General features: G+C 36.4%; 1 protein-coding gene across 5 annotated transcripts in view; it reads left to right on the top strand.

The window, feature by feature from the left end:
* kn (EBF transcription factor knot) overlaps positions 1-21,905 on the top strand; it is a 95,758-nt gene that overhangs the window by 22,916 nt on the left and 50,937 nt on the right. For all 5 annotated transcript variants that reach the window (XM_069118553.1, XM_069118554.1, XM_069118552.1 and 2 more), the window contains exons 5-6: positions 8,948-9,021; positions 9,564-9,632. In XM_069118553.1, the coding sequence (XP_068974654.1) occupies positions 8,948-9,021; positions 9,564-9,632 (143 nt within the window). The remainder of the gene's footprint in view (positions 1-8,947; positions 9,022-9,563; positions 9,633-21,905) is intronic.

The following is a 21,905-nucleotide window of genomic DNA, read 5'->3' as shown; positions in this document are numbered from 1 at the left end:
TGTTGGCGTTTCCGCGCGATGGAACTCCTCCGAAATAGTCGCAGTGACGCGTTCCCGCCGCTGAGAGTATTATCATCTGAGCTACAAGCACTTAATTTTCCGGGGGGTTGATTCCTACCCCTCCAGGAAAGCAGCGACCGCCGCACGTCTGCCCCATCCTGTTATCTGCGCCACGTGGCGAACCCTGCGCATAGTCCGCGAACCACGTGTTGTGACCCTGTACACAGGGCCGTAGATCCTTGCGCAGTGATAGGGCGCAAAGAAGGATCATAACCTTCGAACAAACGCAAATACGAGGCCTGATCACCGAGCACGATAAGCCTTTGCGCGTTCGAGGGTGCTCTTTTGGCTACCAATGGCTTCCCGTGAATCGCGTTTCTCGCCTGCGACGTGTGCAATATCTAACAGCTGAATGGTAGATCGTACGAGCAGATAAAGAAGTGTAAACAAATGCTTGGTAAACGTTTCTTAGCGATTTTGATCGACGTATCAACTTTGAGTAACACGAAGCTTACTATGTCACTTACATTGATTCGCGAAAATGTTTGCATCTTATAGAAATTTCTCGTAATTATTACATTGTGCGGGATATTTCGTAGAAGATACCTGCAAGGATTGCAGAAATAAGAAGAGAGCCTGTAATATTTGCATTTATTGCAAGAGAAAGGAGATGGTATAGACTTGATATTCGAAAGTGCAAAAGTTTATCACTACTACGAATATGAATTTATAGCGCGTTTCAAAATGTGCTTTGAGTTTGATTGATTTAGAGTTGAGTTTCGTTGGTTTATTCAAGTTGCTGGGAATCGAAGACATTTCGAAATTAGAAATCTAAATCGGGAAGAGAAAGAAAGAGAGAGAAAGTAGACTACATAGTGTAGTACAAAGCTGTTTGTCTATTGCTGGAAAGGTATAGCTACTTTCTTGAATTATTTTGTTTCGTGTTCGCGACCCTAGCTTCTAAGTATCTATAGGTACTTGCACCATTTTAGCAGATTAAATCATCTTGGGGTTGGTCGGTTACGAAGGTAAGAAGAGCAGTAGGGAGAAGAAAGAGGCGGCCGTGGACGAGGAAGGTTGGGGAAACAGAGCTGATGTTAGTTTTAGCTGATTAAATTACTAAGCCGCGGTGGCCTTGCGTCGGCAGAGACCGTTCTTCAATTCGCGATCCATTCCTTTTATTAATCGGATCCAAGTCGTCGTCAGGTTGAATATCTTTCAGGGACCAGGGACCGATCTGTGCGTTAAGCTACGTTTAAAAGAGTACGAAACGGTGTTTGCACAGAGTTTTTGAAAAAAGATGAACTTGATAGAAGATAGAATAGCAATAATTTATTTTCTGTTTTCCAAAACGTATAAAATATATCTTTTATATTTTTAACGGTTTTTATAACGACAAAGTATAACATAGAATTAGTATAAAGAAATTTTTCATTATGATGATTTAACGATTTATGCAAGAAATTATACGAGATTCGTAACTTAACTTTCTCGGGAACAATTTTATTAAGGTTGGAAAAGATCACTGTTCATTTTCCTGTGGGAAATAATAGGCATGTATACATGTAGTCATTGATCGTTAAAATTAATTATTCATAAAACGATTTCTATGCGCTCAGAAATATTTTAAATGATAATATTCGAGTATAATATTATCTCTACACTGAAACTCAAATTATATTATTACAAAATAATGTGTATCTTGATTTAATTTTGAAGCATCTATATTACAACCGTTTGTCGATTATTTATCGAACTTAGGCTTACTAGAAATGTGAAAAATGTGAAAAATGTAAGTAGCCAGATACCTGCAGAGTTGGTAGAAACATTGGTAAAAGAATGAAACGGAATCTTGAACGGAGTAAACGCCTCGATAGTTCTCCGGAGCGATTGTCCACGAGGAAAAGAAAAGCGGAAGTGATAGATGCCGGGATACCCTTTCCGTCTCTATGGAGGAATCGTGCCAGTAAAGGGAGTAGAAAGTTGGATGGGGAGGTAGGATCGAAAACGAGAAAGCTGCAATTTATACATCAAAGCCTCGATTGAACGCGTCTCCTCCATTCTGCCAAAGCGAGAGGAAGACATACAGACACGAGAATCGATATATATATTTACTCTGTCCATGTATGGAGTTTCGCGAAACAACTCGTACGAAGTGTTTAGCAAATCTGGGTTGACGTGTTCTTACTGCGTACCGTGCCCTACAAAATTAACAAACGTCCAGAATTCTCTGGATTAAAGGTTTAAAAAGCAACAATGTTACGTAACATTTAGTTTGTACAAAGAGTACTATGTTAGAAACCTGGAAATCATTACAGCACTACGATTATTGGATACCCTTCGTTATTTACAATGCGAAACAGATACAGAAACATTTTCTTTTCATGACTCGCGTGAAGTACGTTCTATTTGTTTCTGAATTGATATTATTATACCGCAGAATGAAATATTTGTAAAACTTTAATAAATATTCAAATAATACAGTGCTTAATCATAAATAGCACTGAAACGTAGAAGTTGACCCAAAAATTCATTCTCTTCTTTCAATATTTTTTAGACAATCATACAAGTTTATCGTTAATAGATCTTTTTCATAAAAGATCTCTTGGAAATATTTACATCAAAAATATTCGTTTCAACTCTCTCTAAAAAATCTTGATTTAGGTATTAGGTATATTGATAATTTTTCTCATGAAACTTCATGGATTTGTCAAGTGTTGCTGAAAGGTTTATATATTTGGACTACATAGGCTGTTCCACTTTTTAACTGTATATTATATCAAAGTAATCCTTATCCTTTATTTTACTAAAAAGAGTTCGTTACTAACAAGATTTCCTGCGATGTACTAATTGATAAAATAAAGCAACTCAAAGCGTAACTCAAAGAGCCGTCCAAAGTTGAAAACAGTCAGTGAATTCTCTTGTCTATGAGAAGAAAAATTTGCTAGTTGAAGATCGAGTTATGGTTCACAAATTCCAATTCGGAAATGCGGCCGACTAGCTCGAGACCGAATCAAGTGGTCGGTTATAAATCCGCAATAATTGGCTACACCGAGCTGGCTGCTGAGCCCGTGGCGAAGCCCTCCTACCCTTAAGCTGTTCTTCAATTTCTTCGCTCCTGGCCAAGGTACGGGTATCTATATCTACTTTCGCTTGGCGGAGCGGGCAGAGAGTACGGGGGAGGCACTCTCGACGAGAAAGCAGCAGTAGAGGAAAAAAAAAATATAGGATGTCGAGAACTGCTGTGCGTTTCTCGTTGAAATTTCCAGAAAAATACGAGCAGCTTCTAACAGAAAGAGAAGAGCAGCGTGCAGCCGCGGCTGAATGGCGCTAACAACGTACGTTTGTAAGCGCTTGAGAACGAACTTCCGGCCAGGAAAAGGGAACGAGAAAGGTGGGAGAACTGGAATGCGCTTTTTCGCAGGATTAAAAATGCTAAATTGTAATTAGTTCCGGGGATAAAAAAGCATTTACAGGACGCGGGTATGGAGGAAGCAGCGAACCGCGTACCATCGTTATTTTAAATGAATGAACAACAGGAAATTGTACCTAACCCTTTTAAGCTCCAACTTCCATCCGCCGCTGGAGATGATCAGTCGGAACTTTCCTTTTCTCTCCTTTTTTTTCTTTTTTATGAAATACTACCCGCGGGAATTCAGAAAAGAATCGAGAAAGGATTCTGTGGCACATCACACTCGTACTCTGCTCTCTGTGTATTCGCTCCTTTAAATCTATTATCGATATCGACCTAATATCTTCATCGTCGCGTCGTTAACAGCAAAGCTACCGATATATTTAATATATACCTTAGAAAGAGTTGTACGCAGATGATTAGAATTACTATATAAATAAGTATTATGTAACTATATAAAGAACATAGACGATAACATATTAAGTCAGATTTCTTGTTCTACAATTATAAAATTAATATACGATTGACTGATAAGCTATTGAATTTTACGATTGCTTCTGAAACTGCTTTATTAAAGTTGTCTTTTTATGGTATTTAGTTATGCGATTCTTTTAAAAATATTTACATCAAAAATATTGATTTCAAAAGTGTTGACTATTATATTCCAGATATTAGGTATGCTGTTAGTTTTTTCACGAAACTTTATGGATTTGTCTATGACTAAAAGGTTCTACTTCCTACTTATGTTACATTAAAATAAACTCTTATAATCACTAAATAACATCAAAGTCATTAAAGCGGTAAACCTGTACTTATCATATTTCTCGCCTGTACTCTTCATACGTAATCATTTTTTTGTATTACGATGAAACATTAATATTTCCATTTCTTAATAATTATAAGAAGCAAAATTTGATACCAGTCGGAGTTTTGACTAGTTTGATAGTTTTAACGCTAAAAACATATGTTACTAAAGAGGAGAAAAAGACAAAAGGAATATAGTACTCGCGATTAAAGATTACAGGACAGTGTATTTTTCTTATTTTTCTTCCGATTATTAAACATTACCAAGACGAATCGATATCAGCTTCTAAACGTCGGATGGACGTATATAATACTGAAATATGAGTATTTAACTATAGATTAAGGAAATAATAAGTTTGAGATAAGTTAATCCTTGGCAGATAAGATGAGAAAGAGAGCAGAGCTGTCCCCTAACGATGAACATTCTTTTCAGGGGTGAAAGTAACATTGTATGCACGTTGTTCGGTGGTGTATACGTCAGGCGACAGGGGTTGCACAACCGATATAGAGGGGGAATCCCAGGGGACTTTTGGAATCGATTCAGGATGGAAATCATTACGGCAGATTTGAATGACTATCTTCGTATTTATCTGCGTCCTCCTCGACTCCTTTTCTTCCTCGTTCTATTGCCATTTTTGAGTACTCGTCGTGAATAACGTTATGGTTTTACTACCAAGTGCAAAAACTGTCGTTCCGATAGATAGCAATCATTCTTCAATATCATTTGCGATGGTTTATATATTTTTGTGCTTTTATGCCAACAATTAAAAAGATCTTATCATAATCACTTTATTAGGAAACTTATATATTTTGGGATATTAGGCCAATTCCCTTATTCTCGTATAACTATATTTTTGCATAGTTCTCTTCATCTTGGTGCAATTAAACTTTTCACAGATGTATAAACATAAATTAGAATAATAGGATAAATGAAAGCAATCTTAAAATACAAATACGTAATACTTACTACACATATCTAAGTATTTTCATATAATTTAACATACAGCACAACATACTATATTTCAGTTGTTAAAAAGTTAGATTAATTAATTCATTAAAAAGATATAGCAACGAAATAATAGAATAATTTACTTTCACTTTAATGAAACAGGCACATAGGTAAACGCACACTGTCATAAATTTAAAAATCGTTAGTACTGGCGTGTTATCGCTATTAGTCCTTCGTAAGTAATTCCCGTGGGAATTGGATGGCAGTGGGGAGGCCCAAACGTTTCTACTGGGACCAGGAGGGAACGGAAGAAAGGCCTCCGAGGGACTGATGCTGATTGGTCGCACCCCTAGGACGACTCATTTGACAGTATTACTTGCAAACTCTCTCGACTTGAGCCAGCCATCCCTTAAGATATCTGACGATATGTAGTGACTCACGAAAGTATTTCAGCGCTTACAGAAATATTTTTCGAATATATTATTTGTATTATACAAAACATTTTGAAATTTCATGATTATATTAGCAAAGTTTGAAACAAACTTGAATATGTATAAAAAGATTACAAGATATTTATTGCAAGCATATAAGTACTTTGCTATAGTCATAGAAATGTTTGAACAAGCAGATATTTAGTGGGACAAACTTTGACATTTATTATATATGTATTATTCATGCTGTAAATATACTAAATTTTGACTAAGTGTACGTTTGCAATAAATATCTTGCGATAAATCTAATACTAAAAAGAATGTGATGTTAACAATATTTCCTTTGGAATTACGCGATTGTAAAGTCAGTAATAGCCAATCAATTGCTTCTAGTCTAATTGGATTTCAATCTAATTTAGAGACGATATTAACTGACATGGAATGACACTATCAAAATTCGATCGACTGACGGAATTAACCAATAAATTTCGTACATAGCGACGCGATTATTGCATATCTATAACGAAGAAATATTAACGTGTGGTGATAAGCGATCAAAATGACTAATCTAGAAAAGAGATTTGAGAGAAAGGATCAGTGAGTATCGAATATTTTGATTTCCATATCTTGAAAAATTATTAGATATTCACTCTTGACACTTCGTATTGTACGAATATCATAATGTTGCCACAAATAATATTTGTAAAGTAAAAGATTGTAAAAAGAGTTTTATCGCCTTGTTCTTGCACGAAGTAGTTTTTCGAAGAACAAAAACATAACTATTGATCGATTTCGATACGTGCGTGATCGATAATTGATATCGTCGACCTGTACAGCGATAAGAACAAACAAGAACTTAGTAGTTCATGAGAACAAGCAACGCGGTAAAAACTAATTGCTCGAAATTGTCTGTAAGTGGAATAGATACGTAAAATCAACAACACGTATCGTACCTGGCAACGGTTACTGAGCAAATAATATCGCATGTCGTATCAGAAGGTGTACAAGATCTACCCAATGATCATTACGTGTATAAACAATGATTATTACACGTGAATGACATGTGCATGCCCAAGATTGGATAAGCGTTAGGTATCTATCCTTTTTAAATATCGGAATATTTATAATTATGAATTGATAGACGTTTGTTAAAATAATATTAATTTTCAAATCACAGTATAGAAAAAAATGTGGATAAATAAGCGTCCTCGTAAATTCAGATTACTATATTCTGAGGAATCTTATTTCTATTTTTTTTTCCATAATAGAGGTTGCAAAATACATTGTTTATTTCTCATAGTCAATGTATTTTTAGAAAGTTAATAGGGTGAACTCTATTTTTAAACAATTTATTGTTTCCATCGCCAAAATACATGATCAGTCTTTAATTCTCCAAAAATTAAGCTATATAACGGACTGAAATATTATCTGTATCTATATTTTATAGTGAAAATATTTTACATTCACGTTCACTCAGATATATTATTACCAATGTAGCATTTATTTCCAATTAGTATAGTAACGGCAATAAATTGCATGACGACGAAATATGTTTAAAAATCGGATATGTTGATTGAGATAAATCATACTATACATAAAGTTTTAACTGCACATAAGAGAGCTATAATTTTCTGTTTAAATATGAAAATAAAAGTTGTAAAACTGGAAAGATATTGTCACGGCTGAGTAATTAACAATTTTCCACTGCATGGACTAACAAACGAGTATCGATTACAAGCTTTCTATTTCAAACTTATCTATACAGAAGTTTACGTTCCTTACTTGCGTCACTCTTCTAGCAAACCAATTATGTCGATTAGAAGGAATTGTATTTTAACACAATATTAACCGAAGGTTTAGGAAAATAGTTACTCCGTTAAGTAACTAATTACAACTAATAACCCTATGTGTTTTAGAACCGGAGTTAATGCGTACAAGGTAGATACTCGTATTAATTATTCACGACACAAATAAGATCGCATGCTGTTCAACGATTAGGAGTCGAAACGGCCGAAGGGCACGAAACGTTTTATGCGCCTCCTTTCGTTTTCCTCTTCGAAGGAATACTACTTTTCCTCTTTCACTTCTCGATCCACTTTCCTCTTTCTTCCGTGTTTATTTTTGCCCCTCTATTTCCCTGGCTGACGTTTCCACTTCGGCGGGGGATTCTCCTCTGATTTACCTTCCGCCGCGTATACAACCATCGCGGTTCGTTTACGTTGCAATTCGGTTATTTTGTTCGTATAAATATTTGATGCCGTTCTGAAAGTCACACCTAACTGCCGAGGCGAAATGTATTTGATATCGTTACGGGGATCCTTCGCTATTCAACCGCTTTCGCAGTCCGAGACCACTGACGCCAACATAACCAATTCCCTAGAACGTTATATTTCAATGTATTTACATTTTATCGCTTCTTCGCAAACTCCAGCAATTTAGGTCGTTACACGCAATACGAAGCAACTTCTGCATAAATTACGCGTACCGGCGATACGATTAACGTGTCTGACGCGTAGAAATACAAATGTCCGAGAGTTGACTTCCCTTCGAATTTGTAACGTAATGGGAAATTTGCTTTCGCGCGGTTGAGCATTGGCAAGATACATAGTAATGCGCCTACATTCTGTGGTTTATTCACGTTACGTTTGCCATTGCTGTATATTGAATCCTGTAATCATAGCTCTATATTTTAATTAATGGAATCAAGCGAATATTAGTCAAATGATTAATTTAGTCATTGAGAAAATTTCATTTAAATACGATTAAAAAATAACAATTTTCACAGTAACCTCATCTTAATTCATAGTGCTTGTTTGTATATTGTGTTTATTTTACTTACCTTACACAGGATACTTCAATACCTTCAAAATATTACTTACTGTTTGAGGGATTTCACCAAGATCAAAAATGTATTACCTAACCATGCACGATTATTCTGCGGTTAATTCGCGACTCATCCCCAACTGTAAGTGTATGAATACAGGATAACGACTTGTTATCATTAAATAAAAATCAATCAGAAGGTCGTGAAGGAAGCTTAACGGATTTGCTTAAGCCGACCATGGCTTAGCGATTTCTAGGGGAAATAGTCCCTTCTCGACTTGCGTCCCTACTGATAGTTTTCTAACATGTTTTATTTTTTGTATAGGTTTCCATTTATACGTATAATATAGAAATTTAAGTACATGCCAGAATTCTAATAAATGCCTGACAACACATATTTTTATACTATTTTAATACTAAATTAGACATTAACAAACGATCATTTAAACTTGTATTGTGAAATACACCATTTATGTACACATATACCATTGTAATTACCGTTCTGAAATAATTTTCATTTTGTTTCAGGCTATCATGTATGAGGGACAAGATAAAAATCCTGAAATGTGTAGGGTTCTTCTTACTCACGAGGTGATGTGCAGGTGAGTTTTTTCTAATAATAGTTATCAACGTTTAACAATCATCTCAAATAACAGTGTGCATTTAAAGATGAAGGTAACGTTGATCGTATATCTGAAATATGCAAATATTTTAACTTTAATTTGTTTGACACGGCAATGATAGTTTTACAGAGAGTTTCTGTTAAAGATACACCTTTTCATCCTTTAGTGGCAATTCTAACTGTATGCAAACACGTACGGCAGAAGAGCAAAGAATCTACTCCTCATGCATGCAGCCACCCTTGCGGTGGCAAACCATAAACGTAACGAGACACACGGGGGTGCAATCATTCTTTGGGGGTGGCTGACTCATTGACCCATGGGACTTCGGCCTGACTACTCTCCACCCCCAAACTTACGAAGTCCCAAGGGTTTATATAGTTTTTAGACGACCTCGAAAATTCTGACCCTCTGGACCCACCGAATTGAGTCGAAGAAAGAATGCATCCCCCACGGATAAATAAAGAAATATTTGGAAATTGCGACATACTAGTCTCTGATCCACCTGACTCTGTTTGTTGTAGTCGATGTTGCGATAAGAAGAGCTGCGGAAACCGAAACGAAACACCAAGCGATCCTGTTATCATCGATCGGTGAGTGGATAATATCGTTTTGGATATAATCGAATCGTATCGTTTTCGTGAAGTTTTATTAATTGTGCTTGCTATCCACCAACTTTTATATCCGTTAATATCGTTTTAGTAAGCAGCAGGATTTTTATTATTTTATACGCATATAGAACACGAAACTATGGGTATTAAAAATGATTCTTTTATAATTTATAATTTTCATAAAATTAACAAATTTGTTAAGAATAAAAAATAGAATTGAACCTAGAATGATGACAGAACGCAACAGAGTTAACATTCGAAGCCACCGTGTCTAGAATACTCGCCTTTATTATCTTACTTACATTAGTACTATCGATCTTTCAACTGAAAGATACACTTATTACATGAGTAGTATTTTTCATTCATACGACAGTATCTTTTTAGTATTGAATAAAAACACCCTGTGTTTTTAAGGGGCTTTCTGGTAGACCATAAGAAAAATTGATGAATTAGCTCAGTCCGTTTCTTGTCTTCATAAAATAATGTTCTTCATTTATTATTATAAAAAGTTCATTATACTTTTTCTAGCCATGAAAACATATCGCGACAGAAAGTAAAGTAATTAATTATGAAATTAAAGAGATTATCATCCCTTTATGGTATACCCTTATGACACCTCTAAAATTTGAAGTACCTGACTAAATCCAGACTCTCAGAATCTTGACTAACACCGCGATGATTTTCAGTCCTCAAATTATTAATCCATCATTAATTCGTATATTTTGATCAAATTCAGAAACGATTACCACAAATCGATCAAAGTGTCTGGATTCTTATGAATGGTAGTGTATACATATACAGTCGAATTTCATAGAGACGTCAACGACTCTGATATCAGTTTGCCACCCTTGCTATCATGCTTCTCAACGATCTGCGAAATAAGGGGCCAGATAACTCCTTCTCGAAGGTACCCACTTGCAAGATAGCGTCGCATAGACTAGAAACCCGTGATATTTAGGCTTGCAAAATACGTTTCCTACGAGGTGTGGTGAGACTGCAAGGTACAAGAGCACTCGAATACTCAGGCGTACTTATACCTCCTCCACGTTCTACATGGTGTTGCTTGTCCTTGGAAATACAGAGACACTCTTTCTATCCCTTTCTCGCCCCTTCTCTCGCTCAACAGTCTCCCCCCTCCTCTCTCTCTCTCTCTCTTTCTCTCTCTTCCTCACAAGCTGGCTAACATGGTAGCAGTAGGGTGAGCCTGGTATCTGAATAGGCTATAGAGTGTCCTGAGATAGGAACGGTAGGAAGGAAGAGGTTTCCCGCGGGACCAAGGCCGAGATAGTCTTCAGGAGGACATCTTGTGCTCAGGGATGCTCAACCTACGGTTTTCGATACAACGTCGCCTCGGAGCTTTCATCCTTATTCGGAGGATATGTGATACACATAGGTGACAGGCAAAGCCTACTGGGCTTGCACGTAACTATTTTTCTGCAGCTTGCAGTGTTTTCGAATCCTTCTCCGCCTGGATTTAAGTGCAATGATCTGCCATAGGTGTTGTTTATAGTTCTTGGGAAAATGGATTTTATACTTATTCGCGCATTTCGAGAAACTGGTATCAAAGTGTTTTATCTGATATTGGGAATTTCGAGGAAAAAGCGATCCCTCTTCGCAACAACAGATTGATACTGAAACAAAGTTTGTCAATATATTGGCAGTAAAATAGGTGAATGTTACTATAAATAACCGAGACAATGGTTCCGATTCTCTTACCATCATTTAATATTAACAAAGAAGATTACGATTGATAAGAATACGTAACGAATGTTCTCTAAGATGTATATTATTATTTAAACAAAACATTTTCTATCATTATCTATAACCATAATTCTAAATACCGTTCAATTTATCAATAGTCTTGAGATTTTTTTAATAATTTGGCAACTTCCACTTCGTGTTTAATTAAAACTGGTAGGATGGCTATGTTACTGTGTTAGTTGTATCACAATAAATTTCCAATGGAACAAGACTTGTCTGACGAAAGCATTAGAAAAATTAATCTCGAAAATGTTGCTTCGATACACAGCACGCACGCACCTAAGTAACATCGTATAAACCGCGATATAATGTAAATGCACAACCACGTTGCGGTCGCGTGTCACATCGAGCGCCACCCTAAACTATGTCTCTTACCTTGGCTTGTGGTAGATCGTGCCTGGCGTAGAGTACCTAAATGTACGAACTATAGAATTAGAAGATTCATTTAGCATGCGCATTATGTTTATCATGTATTTACCATAGACAGTATTCGTGATATTTACGAAAAAATTTCAAGCTACCATCTAAAATCAATGTGTTTAAGTCTAAGATTAATATCATTTCTCGAATTTCTTTAAATCATAGTACAATAAGGTCGTAAATATTTGATTACAAGAAATTGTTAATTAATACAAATTATACTACATGTGTCTTATTCGTCACAGATTTTAATTCCAACGATTTAATGGGAATGTTTTGAAGTACAGATAATTGTTAATATGTAGTTTTTACATCAGCGGTTAATCCGTTTGCTATTTAAATATTTCAGTGCTATGAAATAGTTTTAATTTTCAAAAGTGCGGAGTTTTGTTGTTCGGAAGAAATCATATTTCATATATAAAGATATATAAAGAATAGACTGCAAATATTACACTCGATATGAGTAAACAATATTTCGTGTACATTTTCTAGAAGATAAATTCGCCAGGAATTGAACCCGTATGATGGTTTTTCGTATTTGTTGGTATTAAAATCAGTTTCTCTCTCACACAGAGTTGCTGTATGTAGTAGAAAATATGTGTATATACGTTGGTAGGCTAATAGATTTTCGGTCTCGAACAAAACCGCAATGGAGAGCGCGAGGGCCCGATCGAGAGAAGGAGCGAAGGGTATCAATGCCACTTTGATTGAGGCGGCCCTGGTCGATTGTGACATGCTCACTCAGCTGTGCAGAAAGTACAACGCAGCCCCCATCAATCGTGTATATCTCACTAAAAAAAAAGTACAAAAAACAAAAGCAATTCCTATATCGAAGCGTGGCCATTTTTTCACCCCATCACTTTCCCTTACGGAGCGTTGAAGGGAACAGTCGATCAGAGACCAAGAAAACCAAGACCAATTGTAATACTTCGTCGAATAACTCAAGTGTACATAAGTTCACAATAATTTCTCTCTCGGAAAAATTCACAGAAGGTTGTACATTTTTTTCTCCTCACGTTATATTTTTCGCCACATGTTTATTGACTTCTCAATTATTCTCAATCGCAAATAAATTTAATATGAAAAATTTATCTTCGTTGTGATTTTGATCCGTACACATGTATATCGATTCAGCATAATACTGTATATAATTTATATTTGAATTAAAATTGTAAGATAAACCAAACCTTAGGTGGTCGAAATAACCCTATCTCGCTGTAAGTTTCACTGTAAAAGTAACAAGTATAGATCAGTCGATCGATGAATACAACGCATCGATCAGTAACATGAAGAGGAGATGCACCGCGAGAATAGTCCTAGAGAAGCTGGTATTACGCCGGACTCGGAAACCAATTAACATGCATAATTAAAATGGCATTGTCGTGGCCGTACAGAGCCAGGGGCTTTCCCGTCGACTGACGAATCCCCGGGGACCAACGCCGTTCCATAATTACGAAAATCCTCTCCCCCATCCGCGACCAGTTCCTGGATTCACCGTGATGCCTCTCGTCCCTATATCACTCTTTCTCGAATTGCAATCGGCATAGCCCGGCGACCCCCTCGAAAAACAAGGGACGGCGTGAAAAAATCGGGCATCGGGTCGTCGCGACTCGGACCAGAACTGCCAAAGCCAATAACGACCGAACGGGCCATTCGTTGGCCCGATTGGTTAACTTTATTTCGCTCGGCGGGCAAGCCCTTAATTTCGGGACATCGATCATAGCCCTCCGGTTCGTACTGCAACCGTTTCCTCTCTGTGCTCGTTCGAGGCTCGCGCGACCCTCAGCGCGCCGTGACGCTCTATACCCTCCGTCAATTTGACGGATTCCATTTCGGGTGGCGCGCGACGACGATCGTTTCGTTTTCCTGGACGTATGGTCCCTTCGAGGGGACGACACGGTTGAATTTTTCACGGGGAAAATGCCACCCTGCCCGATTAATACCGCGATGAACGCTACTACGATCGTGAACAGGAAGATATATGTATATTTTGAAATTGTTCGAAAGGCCAAATACGTGGCGAGGAAATTTAGCATTACGGGCGTGGTGAGCGTAATGGATGAGTCTTGACAAATGTCAAAACACTGAGAACTGAGGAAATATAAGTACAGCAGAACTTTGATTATTAAAATATCAAATAATGGAAAATTAATTAATTTCTTGCAAGAAAGATTGGAAAGCAAAAATAGAAAGTGAAGTGTTATTTTTTGTGGCAAAAAATTTGATTGTGTCTTTATCTTATGTAGTAATATTTATTCTAATACACCGCCCACTTCTTTGCTTCTTCCAAACTATGTCCTAATAAGGATAAAGATAAACCTGACTAGGATTTTATTTTCAAACACATTACTTGGGCGTGACGTATAAAACAGTAATAGTGAAAGTGATAAACGCTAAATAAAATATCAGCGTTTATTTGTTAGAAACAAAATAAGAAGGAACATCAGATAGATATATGAAAAAGATGCTATAAAAACGATCATTTAGATATACGAAGCTTTAAGCTGGTCCCTCGTCGATGGCGATATTGTGATTTTCAATGGCACGTCTATCATCCACATAAATACCGGCTCGCGATATTCCCTTCGTCGAGTCCAAACGCGTAACAATCAATCGTTACCTTAATTGATTGCGATTGGTCGAGGATGCTCGAGCGATTTGACTGACGTCACAATGACACACGGATTGTCAATCAGTCGCGCTTGTGGCGTTAATGCATGCAGATTTGACCGAATCGTGCTACGTTGTCTCGCACCCTTGCCGCGAATCTCCATCAGTATGGACTCGATATCAAGGGCAGTCAGAGAATTTCTGGCGCAAGCATTATTGCAGAATGCTGAAAACTCTTTCAACGTTGGAACCGAGGTTCCGATATTAATACGAAAACATAGACATAAATATTTATCGTTCCCTTTCATTTTTGCTCCTGATACATTATTTTCTAACTCTTGCGTTTTAAAGAACAATAAATAATAATTTAATTTACATTTCTCCGATTGTATTCGTAAAAGTATGAATGTGAATGTAATGTGGTAATGGAATGGAACGACAGAACTATTTTAAAAACAATAAAAGAAAGATCATGCGCATTCATGAGGGGCTATAAATTGCCGTAAAAGATAGAAACAAGTAATTAATATGACAATCGTATTAAGGAACACGGGTTGTACATATCAGACGTCGTAAAAAAACCGAAAACGTTTTGACGTCCTGTTAAAAGCTAATCAGGTGAAAGTGCGTGCAATCAGCGACACATGTTAGACCACGCAGCATTAATGCTGTTCCACCTAACGAGTAAGTACCGCGTGTGTGCTGTGCACCGCTACTTTGGATGGAAATGATGAAAACTATCAACCGAGATAGGGACGATAATGACGGGTCTCTGGTTGCCTGCTCGTAGATGACACACATCGATAAGGAAAACTTATTAAGCGAACGACGTACGCGATGCATACTGAAATGGGCTTGCTATTCATTGGTCGAATCAAACGATCCAGTGGGAAATCTCACTCACCCACTATTTCTGCCGAACAACGCCCCTTGTTTCTTTCAATTTTTACACGGGTGCCATTGGTTGTGCTAATTAAGATGTAGAAACACGAGTTTTATCAGCGAATCTGTTCCACGAGCTACGGAATCGGCATAAATATTGTAAAACGAGGGATCCCTCCTGCTTGTTTCAAGGATTAGAAATGTGCATCAATTTTATAACACGCAAAATATGAAAAATTGCATAATACATTATGATACGTAAAATATAAAAAAATTACGTTGTGTTCCTTTGAAAATTGGATATAATATTTTACGAATGTTATAGGCAAGAATTAAATTCTAAATAAAGGAATTGAGAAATGCGTTTAAAAGATTATTATATGCGTAACAAAAAAACCAAAAGTAATGTTAAATCAAGAATTGGTAATAGAATAAGATCGAAGCTTGTTTTCTTTCAGTATTTTGGGATATATTTTAAAGATCGTAACGATTCTTTTTATATTTCTATAATAACTATTGGGTCGCCCGGAGAGTTCGCTCCGATTTACATTTCGATTCGATATACATTCATTGAATTATATAGGTGCCATTTTGTTCCATAACCTTCCTCCATCTTTCACGCAACTTGAATATTCCATCCTTCCAGAACCTCTCAGGTTTTTCGACGAAAAACTTTTCAATATGATCTTTCATGTGAACCAAATTCCTTAAAAATTGGAATGAACCCAATATTTCTCAAATACTTAAAATATATGTTATAATTTAAATATTAAACACTAAAACATTATAGATACCAAGTGTATTAAATGGAAGCGTAGAATCTTCCAATTGAGCAATATTGTTGGAATTTGTATCTCTATACATAGCTGTCGGAAGGTAAAACAAATCGAGTTACATTATTCAGCATTTTTCAAGTTGACTGGTCCTAAAAGTACTATTTTCTGACGTGACTATTAAAGAAATCAAAACACACTCAATGGTGGTACTCGTTCTCATACGCGAAGCATATGGGACCCTATTGTAGGGGTATCACACCCTTCATTCTGGATATGCCCCTAAAATAAATGGATAAAAGTGCGCGTGCACGCTCCTCTATAGAAACAAGAACGACCGATCGCTCGGCCGGGAAATCGTCGGATAAATAACGGTATATTTACACGGCTAATTATTTTTTGGTTTTACCAACCAGAAAATTGCAGCCGATAATTGCTGCGCACGAGGAATCAAATGAATTGATCAAAGTAGCCGTAAATAGGAAATAATTTATGGATATTAGATGAAAAAATTTGATTTGCAAACCGAGAATCATTTTCTGCATATTCATAGACAGTGAAAAAATAATTTATCAAAATCCCTTTTTTTAAATACGGACATTCCGTGTTAAATTAATATCTGAAATTTTATTCCGATTGAGGTACGTCTATAGGTAAATACACAACAGTTTGAGTCATCATTTTTACAGATATCGAAATTTTTAAGAAATGTAAACTTCAGAAGTTTCCAATTTTTCTTCATTTCTAGAAAAACTACTAGACTATGGTATTAAAAATTTGAACTTAAAAAAAAGAATGAAATTCAAATTTAGATTTTAATCGTAAAGGACTGTGTACCTTAATAAATATTTTTTTTAATAATTCGTAAAGCGATTTCTATTCTACAAAATATTGAGAATATTTTTATTTTCCAAATTTCGTTCCCTGTTCAAAGATCCAAATAGTGGAAAAGATATTTTAATGCAATCCTTTTTCTTTAAATACATCTTTTTCAACGTTCTAAAGTTTTGCTCAAAACATACTCGTCAATGTTTAATTAAAACTTTACGCAATTGACTTACAATCCTATTGATGTCGGTACCATCTCTTCTTCTTCAACGTAAAATTTAGAAATTCCGAGAGATTCCTGTTTCGGTATTTACAAGATAAAAGGAATCACAGGTATTATGGGCCAAAGATGGACTGGCTACCTCGTAAATTCGTCCAATTAGTCGAATCACCAAAAAATTTACGGAATATAGCTTGTTTCTGTCGACAAGTATGCGGGATCCTTCTGGCAAGTCCGAAGAGGAGAAAGGCACCTAAAACACACGCTTCACTCGCGAAATACGACTGGAATCTATATTGGATATTATCGATATCTCGATCTATTCAGCCTGCTAATGGAAAACTTATGCTAAACTAACTCCTGTCAATCCATTATGTATCAGTGGAATCGGTTTTCGAATTGCTTATGCGAATCATTTAATGCATCTTGTCATACAACCTCAGTAGAAATATACATTTTCACCCCTACGTTTCTCAAGATTTCAGTAATGTATTAATATCACGATTAAACTTTGTATGAGCGAATTGAAGTCGAGTTTCAGCACGTTAAGTGAAAAATTATTGTTCTTTGCTTGATACACGTAAAACATGGTATATAACAAACTTAACTAGCGACAACGTTAATCCATTGAGGACCAAGTAGTAAGAGAACTCAGAAAAATTGCGTAAATATATAATTGAAAAACATAATTTACATACTGCTTTGTCAAAGTATAAAAGGTATGATAGGATAGTACAAGGTAGCGAAGATAATGGAAATTCAGTGCATAAGACAAAGATGCAAAAAGAGTTTTCATGATTAATAAAAAAGTAGTTTCTGAGAATGTTACAAAATATTTCAATTTCCGTAAAATTGTCTAGACTCTCGGAAAAAATGAAAGTATTAAGGAAATCCTTCGAAAAGCTTAAAAAGCTGTATTCAACAACATAAACCGGTAAAAAAAAATTGCACAAATATCTACAATTTAATACTAAATAATCTATCACTATATCCTGCAAGTATTCCAAATTTAAATAAAAGTAATACGATATTTAAAGACGTCTGATATCAGCCGGCCATAGGAATACTAGAATCGAGAGAATCGCATGGTTTCCGTTGGAAAACTCGCAACTTCTCAAAAGTCTTGACACAAGTGGACGCTGATTGGCTCACCGTCTGTACGAAAAGTGGCGAGCATATCCTGGGCCGTGACTACAGAGGAGCCTAGACAGATACCAAAACGTACCCAAGAGTGTCGTAGAGCCCGTGGAATCTTAGTCGTATCCGAGACTTCGGCTCGATTTCCTTACGGTTATTCTACCTACCGAGAATTACCTCGATACGGTATCCTTATTTTCGAAGAATATCTTAACAGCTTCCCGCACAGCGCTTGTTTCTTATTCCCTCTCCACGTTGTCGAAGAAAGGGGTAGAAAGAAGGAAAGAATAGTCCTTCTTGCATAACCCTCTTTCCGTCGTTCTGGCTTTCTCTCTTCGTTCACGTTTTTGGTCCCTATTGCTCCTAAAGAGAAGAAGCCAATAGGGAGAACCGATCAGCTTAATGCATATTGATGCGCGCCGAGCTAAGTGAGTGAAAAATCGCCATCGATCTACCTTCCGAGAAACCAGAGGTATTCTCTTTTTCTTCCTGTCGCTCTCCAGTTTTCTTCCCGCCATCGTTGCCAAAACCGAAGGAATTTCCAGATTTTCTTTTAGATCCGATGCGATCTAAGATTTTACTTTGACTGTGATTTGTTTATTCCAAATTATACCAAATTACATTCAATGTATAAGAATAGTAAGAAAGGAATTGTTTCAAATTATTCAAGCTCAAATTTGTTCAGTTATTCCATTGTTCAAATTCCCTTCATTAGTTATAAATGGAGGAGTATTGTAATTATTGGGAGATCAATAGAGAAGTTTGTAATCATTTTCTTCAAATAAAAGTAAGTATAGTAGTCAAATCTTCTTTGCAATAATAATGAAGATTCATTACTAAAATACTAACATTAGTCATTAAGCGACGTTAAAACAAAAACAGATGAACAAACGATACTTATCAGGTTCTTTTCTTCATATTTAAACACCCCATCGATATCAATTTTTACGAGAAAAAAGGAATCTGTATAAAAGGGTTATATCCATAATTCCATTGTTTCTTCTTACAAAATTAGGGAAAAATAACGTCTCATATTAACACCCCTTGAGTTTGTACCCTATGTTAACAATAGTACTTGCCTTTCAATCACGGTTAGTCAGGGATCAAGCAACCAATTACTCAGAAAACGATTCGGTGCTCTCTAGTTTATTGATAGGTGAAATCATTCGAGAAAGCATGTAGTGGCGCGATGCTTGCAGGATCATTTTGAACGTTCTAGTGCATATAGACGTTCTGACGGGACCCTTGGCATTTTGTAGCGTTATATGCTGCCGCTGGCGTTGCTTCTGCCATCCTCGTTGGGGTCTCGGCCCGCAGAACAGATGCCAACCGTCACGGCTCGCCGATGCCTGGAAGGGTGCCTCTAGATTGAGACACGGTGGATGACTCTAAATGGCATTCGGTCCTCCACGCTGCCACCCTTACCTTCCTCCTCTTGCTCTACGGAATCGATCTCTTACTTCTACTCGAACCTATCTTCTATTATTTCTACTAAGATTTCACGATGTCACGGTGCCTCCTCCGAAACTGAAGTAAAAGGAGTATTCCATCGATGACCATCCAATACAATGTAAATGTCATTCTTTATATTAAGAGTATATTGTGCCTGATAATGCGAACTGTATGAGTAGAGAAGTAGACGTATTTAATAAATTTGTTGAATGTTGAGTATCACCTGAAGTATCGTAGACCAGCTTAATATCTTCTTATAGAGTGGTCTTTTCATAGAATATGAATTTCAAATTTCAAATAGAATTTCAAATTTTAAGAATACAAATTTCATTTATGTACTGTTTCTCTAACGTGTTTCTTATTACTACTCGTAAATGTTATCTGTTCGTTTTACAACTATACTTGAGAAAGAAAAAATTAATTGCAAAAATATCACTGGTAGACATACTACAGAACAGGATATAATCCACGTGTATATTTAAAAGTTCCAATTTCTTAATCAAAGATATAAAGACCCTTTTAGCAAATATAGACTTACCACACTCCGACTGATAGGATTCAATTTAGAAAGGAGCGCACAAGCGCACTGAAGGACTTATTTATCTCGATAAAGAAAACGAACAAACAGATCACGGAGAGCATCCGTGCGCGGGCTATAATAGAATGACAACGACGACTGGTAAGAGAGTGGTGGTGCATGATTTTAGGGGTTGGAAAACGGTGGCGCCCAGCGGCCGTATGTCAAATTCTTCGTACAATGAAGAACGTGAATTTCAAGTGGCCAAACCAATGCGTGTACGAGTGTGTATTTTTCTGTACCCGTGTAGAGGAGAATGAAAGAGAGAGATACAAAGAGAGAATGATAGAGAGGGGGGAAATAAAGAGAGTGGGTTCCGCTCAAAACAGGTGGTTACCAATGAGAAGAAGAGCCTGGAGGGAACCCGCTTCGTAGCGTTGGTAGGGAGCCACTTCAAGAGTCGCGTGGCCAACTCAATTACTTTCTAGGGCCTCTAAACACCAGCCACGCACTAATGCCTCGAATGCTTTGGGCTCGTGCGTAATACGATGAGACAACCGTGTCATCTTATTGTCGAAATCTGTTCTCGGCAATCAGGATTTCTACCAAACTGTCCATCCGATTATCGGACAACGCTTTCACGCTCGTACAATTACGCTGTTAATCATCGAATAAACAGTTGAATAACCTTTTGAACAAAGGGTAGTTAAGACATAATGAATTGAGTATATAGCGTTGGAAGTTTTTATTCCAGTTTCTTGACACTAGAAAAATATTCTATTATAATGTAGCAGAAAGAAATTTGAAATTTACCATTTTGACGAATTTTATAATTGAAATATTTGTTAGTGTTAGCTACGTTTCGATAATTATAATGCCAGAACTCTATTCTTTTTATGTTTACGAAATATCATACTGTATATTTATAATAATAAATAATTAAATAATTATTCGAACTATACAATCTAATGTGAAATGAATATTCTAGTAAAGGGTGAGTTTGATTAATTAATTCGCATTTTTATTAGAAATGTGAATTCAGATAGAAATATTAGTTTTGCAAATTAGTTAATGAACAATAAAGAATCAAGTGCTATTTGAAATTACAAGAGTCATGCGGTTTGCGATAACCTCGGCATCGATCAGTACGTGACCTCCGTGTGGTCGCAAAAGGTGGTCGAGGGTGGACGATTACAAAGTACTTCGGTCTTGAACGCGCGCTTCGAACGATCAATTCACGCGACTTCTCCGTACCTACTTTCTCCCAAAAAACGAACTTCTCCTTCACCGACGGAGCACCAAGCTACTTCTAATTCAATGAATAAATCTTCACGATTTTTTCGCTTACGATTAATAGACTGTTGTCTCTGTTTTCGATTATCTCGCCTTTTTAAAATTAAAGGACCTGATAATAAAGATCCTTTCAACTAACAAAACGGTTCCAGGTATGACAATTATAAATAAGACTCTTATATTATTGCATACTAATTTCTAAAAATCAATTCAATCGTGTTATAACATTTTATCATAAGTAGCTGTACCAAGGACAAACTCATTACAATCCAATTCATTCATAATTTTGTAACCAAATTATGTCTTGTTGAAAATATGTATGTAAGCCTGCAGATATTTTTGACGGATAGTGTACCTATTTA

Source organism: Bombus flavifrons, chromosome 8 (genome assembly GCF_040668555.2).
Source record: "Bombus flavifrons isolate JBK064 chromosome 8, iyBomFlav1_principal, whole genome shotgun sequence".
Lineage (NCBI taxonomy): Eukaryota > Metazoa > Arthropoda > Insecta > Hymenoptera > Apidae > Bombus > Bombus flavifrons.
Note: the sequence above shows the minus strand (reverse complement) of the source record. Positions and strands in the feature narration are given on the sequence as shown.